General features: G+C 37.5%; 1 protein-coding gene across 1 annotated transcript in view; it reads left to right on the top strand.

The window, feature by feature from the left end:
- The window catches only part of TENM3 (teneurin transmembrane protein 3), a 674,684-nt gene that overhangs the window by 501,039 nt on the left and 156,891 nt on the right, over window positions 1–16,754 (top strand). The window contains exons 7-11 of the mRNA XM_006882227.1: window positions 3,971–4,181; window positions 4,589–4,690; window positions 4,890–5,084; window positions 6,144–6,344; window positions 14,862–15,047. Coding sequence (XP_006882289.1) covers window positions 3,971–4,181; window positions 4,589–4,690; window positions 4,890–5,084; window positions 6,144–6,344; window positions 14,862–15,047 — 895 coding nt within the window. The remainder of the gene's footprint in view (window positions 1–3,970; window positions 4,182–4,588; window positions 4,691–4,889; window positions 5,085–6,143; window positions 6,345–14,861; window positions 15,048–16,754) is intronic.

Genomic DNA, 16,754 nt, shown 5'->3' on the forward strand with positions numbered 1-16,754 from the left:
ATTTGAGAACATTAAATTATATTATAAGGAAAACACATTAAGAGAGCTTCCAATTAATTTGAAACCCTTATCAATGATAAGCTTTGTCTGATAATTGCTCCATCAAAATGATAAAACTAAAGAGCCTAATAATTTAACCTGAAAACAGTGTAAAATCCTAAGACTCTAGACAAAAATACTTAGTTCTTAAAAAAAAAACACAAAAAGAAAAAACACCCCACCAAAAACCGGAAGTGGAAGCTCTAATTTATGAAGATGTTACAGTGCAAAACTGAAGTTTGTCCTTATGTGTCCTTTTCATATCTTAAGAAAAGTTGTTAAATAGTCACCTTCTGTATATGTTGGCTACTTTTGATAGGGACAGACTCTGTGTCATATAAGGAATTTTTCTTTAATTATTTGAACCTTCATATGAGGTCATATGTAGAAACTGAGAGCCTGCCATTGTCAAATGCTGTTGAGTATATTCTGATTAATGGTGGTCCCATGTACGGAGAGTAAAAATGCTCTCAGAAGGTTTCAGGGCTGTGAACTTCTGGAAGCATATCATCAGCTCTGCCTTTCCAGGATTCTCTGGGTGAGTTCAAACAACAGTCTTTAGCTAGTAGTCTAGCATTCCTTCTCAATGGAGCCTTCAGGGGCTCTCAAACAAAGCCTGGGAGCCTATTACCTTGAATCCATTCTGACTCATCATTACCCTTCTTCAGATTTCCAAGACAAAGGAAGACTGCCCATTTTTCTCTCGCGGAGCAGTTGGTGGATTCAAACTACTAACCTTTTGGTTAGTGACCAAATATGTTACACACTATGTACATTGCCAGGGCTCCTTGCAGCAAAGTATTGTTATATGCTGTCAATTTAGAATCAACTCATAGGTGATCCTTCAGTGAGTTTTCAGAAAGTTGTAAATCACTCAGGAGATTCCCCATCTTTCTTCTGTGGAGCAGTTGGTGCCTTTGGGTTGACAGAGCAACTCTTTACCATTTAGCCACCAGAGCCTAAAACTGAGTAAATACTGAACAGCTGTCAGCTGCTCACTGCCAGGGCCACCACCCCACATTTATTTCATCTTTCAAAATTTGTTTCACATAGTTTTTCTGAGTACTTTATGATAAAAGTGATGATTATAATTATGGACTTAAAAGAACTCAAAATTCCCTCCCTTTCACTTTTCTAAGTCACTGTGTTTAATGTTAGAGGAGACAAAAAGTATTTATATGTAATTGACAACAAAAAGAAACACTCCCTTTGCCATCCCAATATAAATATCCTAATCTAATGAGAAAGTTAATTGTTTATTTAGAATAGGCAACTTTCAAAACTGCTGCATAAAATTTCCTCAGATAATTCTGGAAACCAGTGAAATGTTTGTCAGGTATCCACATTAGCCATTATTTTCACCTTTGTAGGTTGTAAGTGAAAAAAATTTTAAATGCTAATCAAGTTAGAACTTTTTTTGTGTATTATTATTTGACTGATATTACAACCCAATTTTACTACAAAATATCTCAGTTTTATTATCTTTAACACGTTGCCACACACTTTTTAAATTGATGACCATGCTTAGAGACACATTTACCGTCATTTGCAGCAATGTGTTAAATTAAAAATTTTAAGTAAAAAAACAAAGTTTAAAATTCTAATTTCTATTGGATACTAATAGTATTGGCTATCTAACTGTGATTCTCAAAAATCCAATTTCATTTCTGAAATCCTGATTTTGTTCCAGTTTTGTAAGGTTAAACAGTTCATGTAATAATAACCTTTTCCTTAAGATGAAATTCCAAATCAAGAAGTCTGTCAGAAAGTGAAATAATGAAAACCGACATATAGATTACTCTAACATTGATGATAATATACTTTTTATCATAAATACATTCAGGAATAATGTAAAATTATGAAGAGTATAGAAATTAGATCACACTGTATTTTAAATTTGGTATCAAAAAAGTTTCTTGAAACTATGAGAGTCTTTGCAGTATCTTTAAAATAGAATGATGTATCTCTAGTTAGAAAATTTTACCCCACAATTACCAATCACTGGACGTCCCTGGTGGTGCCACCATTTGTGCTAGACTACGGGGGCACTCTGGTAGCCTAGTTGATAAGGAGTTACACTGCCAACACTAAAGGAGTTGGAATCCACCAGTTGTTCTGCAGGAAAAAGCTGGACAATCTCCTCCTTTGAGACTTCAACCTCTGAAAACCCACTGGAGGGTACTGCTAGTTGATTCCACAATGACCAGCACCACCACTCACCTGCAGGTGAGCATTTTGAAACACACACTCAGCACTGCACCAGAAAGGCTTGGTTCCCACCAGGAACATCCTTGGAGCAGTTCTACTGTGTAAACACATCAGAGCTCTGCGAATCACAATTGACTTCATGGCAGTGGATTGCATTTTGGTTTTCTAGCCAATCACATTTTCTTCTAGCTATCTACTTACATTCTTCTAGCTATACATTGCCCATGATTAATCCTACTAAAAGAAAATAGCATGATGACTGCCTTCCCGGTACTAAAATTGGGCACCTTTACTGTTACTTCCATCGCTTTGGAATTTTGATCAGAGGCATAAAGGCATCCTGTCACATGTTTTAATGGGACTCTAATAATTAAAAATACTGGGTTTTTCTTCATGGTACTTTATTGGGAAGGTGTTGCTGGGATCACAGAAGAGAGAGAGTGCTGTGGTGCGGAAGGCACCCAAGCTTTGGAAGGAAGGTCCTGTGTTCACCGACCATCCCTATCACTTACGGGCTCCTGCTCAAGCTCTTCTCCGTTCTTGTCATCTTTAAAGTGTAAATATTAATGCTTTCCTAGAAAGGTTGTTATGAAGATTAAAAATAATTCTGGCACCAACTACTTAATCAATAGCAGTTGTTACTCTCTGAGTATTAAATTGAAAAGACCTTATCTAATGGTCTAAAATCGCCTGCTGGGTGTGAAATAGGAGCTCACGTAAACTTGTATTTGTATCTCCAAACTGCTTATGCTCACCATTATTACCCAGTAAGGGGATGGGAGGGGCAGTCTGTGAGGCTTAAATAAAACGGTACTGCAATTAAAATCCTTTTTCATCATTCCTGTAAATGCTATGGATTCAGCACTTCTACCATAGGGCCCTGTCAGTCAGGCAGTTCCTTTAACATTGAGAAACAAAGCACTGCTTAAGATAAAAGAGGCCTTAAGTTTTATCTCAAAACCTACCACACAGCCACGGTAATCCAAAGGGTATGTTGATATGTAGACCAATGGAATAAATTTGAGGATCTGGAAATCACTCTATCTGCCTATGGAACATGGATTTTTGACAAAGAGATTAAATCTATTAATGGGGGAAAAGATAGCCTCTTTAACAAATGGTGCTGATAAAATTGGCTGTCCTACAGAAAACTCTGAAGCAAGACCCCATATGCAATAACTAACTCAAAATGGATCTAGGGCCTCAGAGTAACCCTGAAACTATAAAATCACCATAAATTGTAAAATATTTAGCCTCAAAAGAAATCAATCAAGAATGAGCAAAATACTGTCCAGCATGAAAGAAATGTGAACAAATGATGCTAAGTGACATAAGTTACAAAAATATGTGTAAGACCACTCATATGAAAAAACCTAAGAAACAGTTTACACGCAGAAAGAATTAATCTTGGAGGGTTAACAGACATGAGTAGTAAGAGTTTATTTTTTTGCAAATAAAAAATAGATGATAGGTAGATAACTATATAGTAAGAGTTTATTTTTTTGCAAATAAAAAATAGATGATAGGTAGATAACTATATGTATTTTTAAAGAGTACACCTTTCTAGCATTTTTATCTCTGTTGTTTAGCTATTATAGACGGTGGAATGGTGGGGGAAATGATACTGGGTTGAGTAAGAAAAGAGAGAAAAGCGTGAATGGGTGAAAAATGAGAAGCGACTCCATGGTATTTGTGAGCACTAAGGTCTGACTTGTCCCTGCAGTACGACTTTGTGGAACTCCTTGATGGCAGCAGGCTGATTGCAAGAGAGCAGAGGAACCTACTTGAGTCCGAAAGAGCAGGGCGGCAGGCAAGATCCATCAGTCTCCACGAGGCTGGCTTTATCCAGTACCTGGATTCTGGAATCTGGCACCTGGCTTTTTATAACGACGGGAAAAATGCAGAGCAAGTGTCTTTCAATACCATTGTTATAGGTAAGGACCCACTTCAAAGCATCTTTCTCCAGGCCGCCCACTAGACACTGTGTTGAATAAAAACCAAATGTTTTTGCCAATTTTCAGAGATTACTGAGGTGGCAAAGCCTGAAGTAAAAATGTGAGAAATATTTTGAATTGTTTACATGTAAACATGTGACAAACTGTGAAGTTCTGGGAGAAGAAAGCATTAGGCTATACTTTAGGGGGAGGGGAGTGCTCTTCAAAGCATCTGCATTTACCATCCTGGTAATCCAGCCCAAATGAGTCCTGTTTGGGGTTATGGGCCTGGTCATCCATGCTTCTTTCAGCACACAGCTGAAATGATCAAAGTGACACAGTTTAACTTCAATTGTGGTGAGAAGCAGGCTATACAACAAGTGTCCCTTCTTTTCTCTTTTCTTCAGAGTCTGTGGTGGAATGTCCCCGAAATTGCCATGGAAACGGAGAATGTGTTTCTGGAACTTGCCATTGTTTTCCAGGATTTCTGGGTCCGGATTGTTCAAGAGGTATGAGGGTTAGATTCTTTTCTTAAGCCAATATAAATAAGCTGTAGAAACACAAGTAATTCAGCAAACTATCAAGACAGGAAAGAAGGGGAGGGGGTACAAAAACTGGCATCCACCTTGTTCCGAAGAGGTGTCTTTTCTTTGGGAAGTGTGATTGAAAATGTGGCTGTTAATTCTTATGTCGTGTTTTATTTCACAGCAGCCTGTCCAGTCTTGTGTAGCGGCAATGGGCAGTACTCCAAGGGGCGCTGCCTCTGTTTCAGCGGCTGGAAGGGCACTGAGTGTGACGTGCCGACGACCCAGTGTATTGACCCTCAGTGTGGGGGTCGTGGGATTTGCATCATGGGCTCTTGTGCTTGCAACTCAGGATACAAAGGAGAAAATTGTGAAGAAGGTAAACACGCCAATATTTACAGAAGTCTATTGTAATCTTCATAAAGAAACGGATTATATCTGTAATCTTTAGTTGGTAGGTGAATCACTTGTTATATACCTCCTTATAGAAGGAGCATTGATCTCCATGTTTATTAATTCATTATTTTATTAACATTTTAACTAATAAAAAGAACAAAAACAAAGAGTCCCTTGTGCTCTTTTTTCAGTAGTGTGAACAAGTTTTTTTTAATATCCTAAAAACCCTAAATAAACATTGTTCTTTAAAATTAACACTATTGTTTATATTTTTTTGGTTTTTCACCTTTTAAAGTGCTTCTGAATCCAGCATTCTTGCATCTTCAGAGAGACTACAGAATATAATAGTGAGAAAAAAGTGCAAAATCGTTTTTTCCAGAATACACCCAAGATGCTATACTGTAAAGTGCAGTTGACTTGTTTTTTTCAAAAAGCGGAAAAAGCACCATTTCCTTTCTTCAATCAAATTGATTTTATTGATCTCCACACACAAAGTAATGCAATTAAGTCTCTGGAATTAAATTTTCAGGCCATTGACCCTACAAGTGTAAAGTTTTATTGAGTCAAATTGCTAAATTAAATCTCGTCATCTAAAGCACATTAAACTGAATTAAGAAGGATAGAGAGTATGCAACTCATTTATTTCTCAAACAGTTGGAGGGGCCCATACAGCTGTCAGTACTCAGTGGTTCTGGGTTAGGTCATCTGGTAGAGATTGTAATAGGGAAGCCAATACTTATTACAATCTGATTAGGCAGAACAGCAAGCAATAGTCTGAAACCTCAAGTGCATATGTGTGTAATTCGTGAAAATTACAATTCCTTGCAAGGGTCTAAATTACCTAAATGACATTGAGCCAGTTTCTAATACTGCAGTGCAAAAAATCTTTGCATTTTCAGAAAGGAGGTCTTGAAACTAACGGTAAATATTGATTATCTGAAACAGCCATATGGATTAGACTGAGGTGTTGGGTTTTTTATTGTACATATGCTGTGCTATCTTCTGGATTTAATCACAGCATTGTCTCTTTTCATCATTCCAGCTGACTGTCTCGACCCTGGATGTTCCAATCATGGTGTGTGTATCCATGGGGAGTGTCACTGTAATCCAGGATGGGGTGGTAGCAATTGTGAAATTCTCAAGACCATGTGCCCAGACCAGTGCTCTGGTCACGGCACCTATCATCAGGAAAGTGGCTCCTGTACGTGCGACCCAAATTGGACTGGCCCAGACTGCTCAAATGGTGAGGTTAATAAGTGCAATAATAAGATAATTTGTTTGCTTACTACTCTGTTTACATAGTTGTTATTGTTGTTAAGTGCCGTCGAATAGAGACGGACATAGTCTCATGCTTAAGTGTTATATTTCATACAGATTATAAAAAATTGTTATCAAAGTGAGTATCAATGGTATTGCAATTCAGTTGAATAACATGGAAAGGAAAAGGCATGACATTTTGTCCTTACAGTCTTCATTTATGTAGTTGGAAAGACTAGTCTTTCACTGGTGCCCCACTGCCATGGAGTCCATTCCTAGTCATAATGACCCAACATCACAGAGGAGAACTACCTCATCGAGTTTCCATGATTATAAATCTGTACAGAAGTAGATTGCTCCGTTTTTCTCCCTCAGATCTGAGCTTAGACTTTTTGATTACAACCTCACTCTATTACAACCCTATGCCACGAAGGCCCCTTTAGGGGCCTATGAATTCAGACTGACCTCCCATTAGACCCACGTACAGCTAAAGAATTTCCGCACATTACTTATTAACAGAAACCTCAAAGAAATTATGTGACAACATAAAAGACTAAAATGGGATTTCAATAAAAAATACACACACATATTGGCATGTTATGATGTGTGTAAAGTTTCTATACTGGCTTTTTTAAATCATAATAACATATTAGATATGGCAGGTAGTAATTTGCACCAACCACTATGTTTTGGTACCTACTGTATGCACATTGTCGTGATAAGGCCTGTGGGACCTTCTATAACAGTGGCTTTCAAATTCTTTGAAGTACATATACATGCAGTACTTAGATAACTGAAGCAAAATGTTTCACACAGATATACATAGTGCTGTTTTTCAAGTTGATACTCCTTTTATTTTTAATTTTATTTGTTATCCATGCCCCACTAAAATATAACACAATTTGTAAAGATACTTTTCTACTCTAGACAAGTATAACATAATTGTGGAGGTAAGATAAATAATTTACAGTTTAATGTTGCATTTGCATGTTGCATGTACTGATATGCTGAATGATGAGAGTTTTCTAGGAATCCTTTCCTATCATTTCTTGCATTCATTTAAACATGGCAGGTTGTGGAAGGAATATTTTCTGTCTAGAGAAAGAGTATTAGAGAGCATGGACACTGAAATCAAATTAAACCCCCTGCTGTTGAATTAATTCCAATTTTCAGTCGTCTATTGGTTTCCAAGGCTGTAAATCTTTTAGGGAGGAGACTATCGCACCTTTTCCACTAACCTTTCAATTGGAAGAACACCACCAGGGCTCCTTGAAATCTAATTGTATGGCTCCACATTCAAGCTTCACCATTTAACTGGCTACCCATCATAAGTAGCACACTTTTTTTCCAACTTCACTTTCTGTCAGGTATTTATTTAAAGACACTGTGTTGATTATTTTAACCTCTTGCTACAAAATAAATTAGTATAACACACTTATGAAAATATCTCACAGAAGGAGGGCATGGTTGAAAACAATTTATAGCATGTGTTATTTGCATTAAAACACAGTATGCAACATTAGACAAATTACTTGCAGTATGCCTTCATTTACTAATCCCTAAAGTGGATTTAATCATAGGGAATTCTTCACAGAGGTACTGTAATAATTATTTTAATTAATGCATATAAACTGTAGAATGTGTGACTCATAATATATCTTCTTGTTGTTTTGTGCCATCAAGTCACCTGCGACTCATAATGACCCTACAACAGCCCTAAACCCTGCTCTGTCCTGTGCCAATCTCACTGTCTCAAACACATCCACCCCCAGTACCCCAGTCACTGAATCAAGTGACCCTATGTACAACAGCCCTAAACCCTGCTCTGTCCTGTGCCAATCTCATTGTCTCAAACATGCCTACCCCCATTACCCCAGTCACTGAATCAGTCTTTCTCTCCTGTGCTGTTCCTCCCCCTCTCAAGCATGATGTCCTTCTTCAAGGACTAGTCCCTCCTTGCAACATGTCCAAAGTATGCTTCAGAATCCTTGCCTCCAAGGAGCAGGCTGGCTTAACCCTCCTAGGATGAACCTGTTTGTTTTTTTAGCAGTCCATGGTATATTCAATGCTCCTTCTATCCTCCTTAGTCTTTGTCTAGCTCTCTGACACATAGCAAGTGATTGCAAAGGCCATGGCCTGTGTCCGGCACACCGTAGACTCTTACATAGTTATTAATATTTTTATTCTAATAGAAAGCACAGTTGTTAAATTCTGTCACTAATATGGGGCAGTGAAAAAAGTTAAGAGTGTTGAGAGGTGAAAAATTGTATCGGACCCACCAGTAACAGATGGTGTAGTTTAGAAATGATGTTTTAGACAATGGAGAATTCACTAATAATGAGCACATAGTCGATGACATGATGAAAGTAGTGTTCCCAGAGAAGTAAACTCTAGATTATTTGTCGGTGAACATAAATAGAGAGACGTTGAAGGCTGGAAGACAAGTTAGAGGGCTTTTCTAGGCCTATAAATGAGAAGTGATGAGAGCTCGAATTAGTCTGGAGTCAGTTGAAGGGAAACGGATAAATCTGAGGATCATTTTAAAGGACAAAAAAAATAGACAGAACAATCTAAGGAGGCGGTTGGGGGAAGATGATGAGTCGACAAGAGGACCTAAAAGTCTGTGATAAGGGAGGTTGGAGTTACTGTCTGTGCCTCTGAGGGAAGCAAGCACCTTCGGCAATGGTGAGGCTGATTGAGTAGCAGGCTGCGGGTGGGAGGAAGTAAAGAGAAGATGAGTGACAATGACAGAGAAGATGATGGATTTTGTTCCAGACACTGAAACTAAGCAAAGATAAATAATAGAAAGGAGAATGAAAAGAAAAAGGAAGGAAGGGAGAAAGAACAAGAACAGACATATTTGTGATGTTTCCTGAACTTAAATATATTCTGCATGAAGCTTAGTTGCAATGCACTTGTCCTTTCCACCCCGATTGTCATCTGAAACCCTGTTTAAAGTAAGAGGTTAAAAACTTGACTCTGGAGCTGGACTCCCTAGGTTCAAGTTTTAGGCTGGCCAGTCATTTGCTATATGGTGTTGGGCAAACCATGTAACTTCTCTGTGCCTCACTTTCTTTACCTGTAAAATGGTACTGAGTTATAAACTGTTCTAAAGATTAAATTAATAAAATGTAAAAAGCATTTACAACAATGTATCTCTTGTAGGAAAAAACCTCCAAAAGAATTATTAGTTATAGATAACGCTGGTGGTGATAATAGTAGTTATACTATTTAAAAACTAAGTATAGTTTATTGTACTTAGTTCTTCATCACAGAGCTTCCATATAGAATTCATTTGCTATAGTTCTCTGTTACTTAGGGCTGCAATAACAAAAATATGACAGGTGACTATAGAGTAGAATTTATTGTCATTCAGTGGTAGAGATTAAGATTAAGAATTTTGGGCATTGGCAAGTTACTCTCTGTTGTTGAAGATCATTCCTTGTCTCTTTTAGCTGGCTGCTCCAGTAATTTCAGTTCCTTGCCTTGTAGACATAGTCTCATATGGTGACTTAGCCCTATATATTAACAGTCTCCTTTTTCTAAGACAGCACTCAAGGGATTAGGTTAGAGCCTACCTTCTTATGGAATAGGACCTGGTGGCTTGTTGCTGTTGTTGTTGTTGTTGTGTGCCATCAAGTTAGAACCAACCCAGAGCTGACCCTCCGCAGCTGAAATTCAGAGGCAGTGAATCACACAGGAGGAGATTGCCCTTCCTTCTTCTACAGCACAGCTGGTGGATTCAAACTTCTTGCCTTTGAGATTGCAGCGCAGCTTGTTACCACTAGTCCTTCAGAAAGGGAGCTGGTAGTTTAGTCTCTACCAAGTAGTGCTGCTAACCCAAAAGCCATGCCTCTCTGACCGTTTGAATTTGCTAGCTGCTTCTCAAGGTAAAGATAGGCAGTCTCTTCATGTTACAGTTTACAGCCTCGGAAACCTCATGGTCAGCGAAGAGTCTGAACCCACTCATCACAGTGATCCTTGAAAGAAGAGCTGCTGCCCAGTGATTAAGCATTTGGCTGCTAACTGCAAAGTCATCATCAGTCTCAACTCACCAGCCTGTCATAGAAAGCAGAATGCTTCCATTACTATTCCATTCAACTGTAGAAACATAGATTCTGAGTCCTAGTCACTCTGTATCATGTTTCCAAGCATATAAATCTTTGTAGAAGGAGGTTGTCCATCCTCCTCAAATGGTCCAGCTGCTGGATTCAAACCACTGACCTCTAGCTTGGTTAGCACTGTCACACATAACACACTATTCCACCAGAACTCCTTAAGCCTCATAAAGCCTTAAAAAAACACTCGATACAGTTCTACTCTGTCCTGTAGGATCAGAATGGACAATGAGTTTGGGGGGCGGGGGTGGTTTCATTTACAGTTTTATGCTAGAGTGCCTCGTTAAGATAACAAAAGAAAACTTCTTACCATACAGTCTCATTCCCTCGGATAGTGATTAGTATCTATCCCTTTAGGGAACATGTCCTGACTGCAACATGTTTCAAATGTGCAACAAGAAACACCAACCCTTTGACCTGTTAAGACCTATTCTGCTGGCATAGTCCATCATGAGTGGCAACACAAGCCCGAGGGCCTTAAATCTCCAGCGACTCATTCACCACAGGCTCCCAAAGAGGAAGATGAGCAGTCCCCTCCCATATAGACTTACAGACTCGGGAAGCCCAGGGGACGGTCCCATGCATCAGGACAGACCCGATAGCAGTAAGGTTAAGGGGTTTGTTTTTAAGGGATATAAAACAAGCTGAAGTCTTGCTGGGTAATCAGTTTACAATCTAATCTTCAGTGGGAGGAAATAAAAAACTAGTAATTTTTACAAATTACTCTTGGGCATTCTAAGACTCCTGGGTGATACCCTACTACCTATGAGTCAATATCAGCACCACATTTCTCTCCTGCTTTACCTGGTATAGTGAAAGCCAAAACTACACAAAGTTTTGTATAGGCTAATTTATCATACTGATAAGTGCTTCTGTTGAACCTTCTAGTAAATATCCTAAAAAGGAATCTTCCATGTTTTCTTACCCCCATTCCTTTCCTCCTCTCCTTCATTCTTTAATTCTTTTTCCTTCATCCTATTTTTTTCTTCTACCCTCATCTTTAGAGAGCACTGGTGGCGTATGTTGTTATTGTTATGTATCTTTAACGAAACTGACCCATGCCTGACCCTCCAGCAGGTTTTTCAGAGGCAGTAAATCCTATGGTAGAAGACTTTTTTCTGCAGAGCAGCTGGTGGATTCAAACTGTGGACCTTCATATTAAAAGTGCAGTTGTTTACCACTAGGTCCCTAGAGCTTGAAGTGCCAACCTAAAGGTATGTAATTCAAATCTACCAGCTGCTCCTCTGAAGAAAGATGGACAGTATTCTACTGTGGGATTTACTGCCTCTGGTATGGGTTGGTTCTGACTCAGTATTACACAACAACAATAACTCTTTATCTTTTGGCCTTATAAGAGCACAGTCAAGTTTTGCAATAATTTATTTACCTCTTTTGTAAAAATATTAGTATAGCTTATAGAACAAGAAACTTTGGTTAGAAAATTAGCTTGTACAGTATAAGTAATAATGACAACCTTTCTTTGAGCTGTGTTGTAAAGAATTTTGCATGTCTAAGTAGTTTTAGGGAATCCACACCAGCCAGCCATTGTTGCATGAGTCCATTACATGGTTTTAAATGATCTATGAACTTGTCCTCTAATGTTAGAAATACATTTGATAACTTCAAGGATGAAGATAGCCACTTACTAATACAGGTTTATGTTTATTGCTATTTCCAATATTTGAAATAGTGAGATCTGAAAAAAAAAACAGCATTGTAACTATAATAGTGAAGCTACATTCTATCTTACTCTTTTCTATCTCCATCAGTAAAATAAGAATAACATTACTATACATAAATAATGCTTGCTTGACATATTGTCATTCTGTTTTACTACCCAAAAGTATCCAAGTAGAAGAGATAAAAGCAAAATAGTCCCCTTATGTTTTAAATGAAGTTTTTATAGTGCATCACCTGAATTTTTTTATGAAAGATAGCTGGCACTTGTTAGTTTCCTTTATAAAATGGTATTGCTATGAATTGCAATGTAAATGTTATGGGTAAATGTTCATCACATTTGCTGCCACATTAATATATCATTATTTTATGTATGTACCCTGTTGGCTTTGTTGGTTTTTCCCATGCTAATTGAAAGTCCAAGTTGACCTCTATGCAACATGACTTTGTAGCAGCACAGAGATCATGTTCTTATATCCTTGTATCTTATATACCATCCTTATATCTGCAATATAAAACAGAAACTTAATGTATATTAAACTTTCAGTATACATGTTGAATAATGAATACAATCCAGTGCTGTTGAGGAAAGCAATCAAGTACAGAAAAATGTTTGCTAAACTTTGCTGTTAGTTTCAGAGAGACGGAAAATTGTATCTAGGAGTAAGAGTGAAAATCTCAAGTACATTTAGGTTCAATGCTGTGACATTTTGGGATTATTTGCCTCAAATAAAACTGTTGTTGTAAACTTCTTCCTTTTAAGTTCTAAACTATTATGTTAATTTGCATTTGTTGCTCAAGTTTACTAGTGCTATGATTCTGAATTTCTACCTAATTTACTCCTAAAGGAAAATGGTTTACCATTTGCCTGTATTGTTATTGTGGAAATGACCTTCAGATACCTAAATTCAATAAGATTTTATACCTGAAGAAACATTTGTTTAAGCTGCTAGAAAAGAAGAAATGAATTATTTCCATCAGAAAGTTTATAGGTTTGAAAGCCACAGAGCTTTTCTCTATCTTTATCAGCAGTTTGTCCATTAATTAGCCCTTCAATTCCACTTCAATTAAATTAACTCTAATTAATAAGTTCATTACAAAGATTGACGCACCTTGCTTAAAGCGAGTGTGCTAAATGCTGATAAACACCTTTACCCTAATGAAAAATTGATTAGATTGAATAAAAAGGGAGCCTCGGAAAGAAACCTCTTTCTTCTCAAGCTGAGGTGATGTTATGTTGCTCTGAAGTTAATCACACCATCTTGGATCTCTTAATCAAAAATTTAATTCAAAAGAGATGAAAAATGTGGCAGGAAAAAACACAGACTCTTTCTTCCTGTTAATAGTTGTGACTGCTGTTTATAAGAAGTGTTACAACACTCATGGTGACTTGATAAGGTGTTTAAAGTTTGGCAGAAACATGAGACGGAATTATGGCGTCTGAGAAATGTTATTTAGGCAATTAATGGGAAAGCCAGAGCACATGACGCGTGTGTGTGTGTGTGTGTGTGTGTGTGTGTGTGTGTGTGTGATGGGTTTTCTTTAATTTCTGAAAATGCAGTCTGTTTTCTAGTTGTTAAAAGTGATTTCTGGTTTCTGTTACAGAGCTATTATCTTTTTATAAGAAAACCAAAACTATACAGTGTCTTTTACAGCCTTAGAAAAGGAAACTATAAAACTTTTTTACATGTTGTTGTGTTCTTAAAACTATCCAACAAGACTCCTTCTTTATACCCTCTCTTCCCCTGTCCTACCGCCCTCTGTTTTCCCTACTTCTTCCTCTCTATCTCTAGTTCTCTCGCTTTTAAACTGTTCATAGTTCTGTTAAATATAAGGTTATTCACTGTGGGTGTGAATGAACACCTACCAACAAATAAAACTAATAAAAGAAAATAAAATGAAAATGATCTCCTATATTTGAATGCTATTTGAAAACCTACAATGGTAATATTATATAGTTCTTTTTTTAAGTACTTTGGCCACCTGTGTTCCTTTCAGTAATACTAGGTGCCAAAAAAATCTTATTTTGATATTTGACAAAGTCAATAATTATATATATTTTAAAACTTATTTTCTGCTTCAGCTAAGTAACCATACAAATTTGTTGAACGGGGAAAACAGTAATTTATTTTGTTTAACCAGCATGCCTCTGTGTCAGAAGCATACTCATAAACTCAGTAGATTTTTTTATTAAATGTTTCTGAATATTGAAGACATTTAAACAATAGGGTTATAAATAACCCTTTTAAATTTTTTTTTCTATATGGGTGTACTCAAGACCTGTTAGATACATGAATGAAGGTTAAAATTGTTTATTACCTTGATTTATGTATGTATGCCTGTATTTTTATTGGTCAAAAACGTTTTCCAGAAGTAAAAATAGATTTACACACACACATACATTTATATATGAATATGTACACACACTTGTCTTTGTGCATATTTATTAACATAGGAAATTGTATAGCAAAATTGTCCTTTGTATTATATGCATGATGAGGTTGGCATATAAAAATATATTGAATATAAAAGTTATAATTCTTCATGGTCCAGTCCATACTGAAATTTGCCTAGATCCTTCGACTTGGTATGATTTTGGTTTTCATCCTAACAAATAAGAGCCTTCGATGTCGCATTGCCAATCGATCCCAGTTCTCACTCGCCCTGTTCTTTTCTCTCGCTCTGCATCCTCCTGTTTTTCAATCCAGAAATCTGTTCGGTGGACTGTGGCTCGCACGGTGTTTGCATGGGGGGGAGCTGTCGCTGTGAAGAAGGCTGGACCGGCCCAGCGTGTAATCAGAGAGCCTGCCACCCCCGCTGCGCCGAGCATGGGACCTGCAAAGACGGCAAGTGCGAATGCAGCCAGGGCTGGAATGGAGAGCACTGCACCATCGGTAGGCCCGCCCGCGCTTCCCTGGCCGCCCTCCTGGGAAAACTGCAGCATGCACATTGTTTGAGATTTCTTTCAGCTGGGGAAAATGCTTATTTCTTCAAATCATTTTGTTAGGAAATCACTTTTTAAAGAAGGTTGTCATTTTTAAATGGCAGTTCCTTTAAAAAAAAAATACAGGCATCACAAAGATATGAGCAGTAAAAAAAAAATTTCAGTGTGGTGATGGCCACAAAAAATGGCTCACATAAACACAGGCCATATCATGTCTTATTTTTAAATGAACTTTCATTTTCTAGTACTTTTACTCATGGATTACACTAAGAGTGTTCTGTATTTTCATTGGATTTTTTAGCTTAGAAAATTTCTCAGCCAAACTTTTTGCCTTGGAAAAATTCCATATGTGTGATTTTATTGGCCTCTGTTGACTCTTAGTATTTATAAATGTGTTTGAGTCTCTAAAAGAAAATTGAGATTTTATTTAAGTAACTATTTTTTTTCAGTACTATGAGAAATAAAGTAAGCTATAAAATATACAGGTCTAGCTAGTCTTAAACAAATTTTTATATCCTCAACACTTTTAATATATAATGACATTCATAGATTTCTGTGGGTTAAATAAAACAAGCAGGTGTTTAAGGCAAAATGTTAGTGCATTAGTGATATTTAGCAAGGATACAAGGTATCGATAACATATATGTTACTATAATTTCAAGGTGTTCAGTGTCTACTTCTCTTACCATTTGTGTCACTGAAGTTGAAACTAAATTAATATTGAGATATTAATTCAATTTTTTAGAAATAAGTAATACCCTTCTGTCATGCTTTAGTGATCCTGCACTGTATTAATTTGAAAAAGCATCACTTCGGGGTTGGAGGTGGTATTTTTCTACTTTGTTTTATGTCCTTCAAGTAAAATGTGATAAAGCTGTTGGGGTGGAATGAATGTCAGTATGCCCTCCCCCCTCCCCAGTAGATCTATCAAAGTATTAAACACTTTATTGCTTACAAGAATGCTTAGCCAGAAATTTGGTCTAGGGAAATTGAAATCACAGATATCTTAAAACTGTCACAATTGTATGTCTATGAACTTCGAGTCAGGTTCTTTCTAATCTTATTGGCATGTGTTTCAAGGGTCCCAGTTTTCTGATTCACTTAGAGAATTGGCGGGACACTGAGCCATTATACGACCAGCTCAACTTTATTACAGTCCTCAGAAAAGGAGAAAAGATACATCAGCTAGAACCTTGGAAAAATCTAGCACAAAAATCCTGTATTCTTTGTCTCCCACTGGGAGAGGTCACGTGGAGGGTACTCCTTCCTCCAGCAGTCGAATGTGTCAACAAGTGTGCATTGTTTTTGCCCAGGGAAGCTGGTTTGAGACTTAGCGCGCCTCGGGTCTTTATTGGGGCTGCACAAGTCGGCTTTCTCTACTTAAGATACTACAGCTGCAACTACAGAAATTGAAGACCTAGACAAGAAAGCAGGTGCTCAGTGCTTCCTGTGGGTGAAATAACCTTATCAGCGTGGGGAATAGCCAGGTTTCTAGACCACAGCCAAGGACCAGCCCTGCAAGCAGACCTGCTGTGTTAGTTATCTCTTACTGCCCCACAGTCTTCATTCTCACTGGCTGAAGGTGAGCCTGTTAACTGAGGAAGCAAACTTATCACTGAAGTCAAACCACCACTTGCAGAAGGGCTGTGAATCAGTG

The sequence above is a fragment of the Elephantulus edwardii genome, unplaced genomic scaffold (assembly GCF_000299155.1).
Source record: "Elephantulus edwardii isolate Elephantulus edwardi_28Jun2011 unplaced genomic scaffold, EleEdw1.0 scaffold00018, whole genome shotgun sequence".
NCBI lineage: Eukaryota > Metazoa > Chordata > Mammalia > Macroscelidea > Macroscelididae > Elephantulus > Elephantulus edwardii.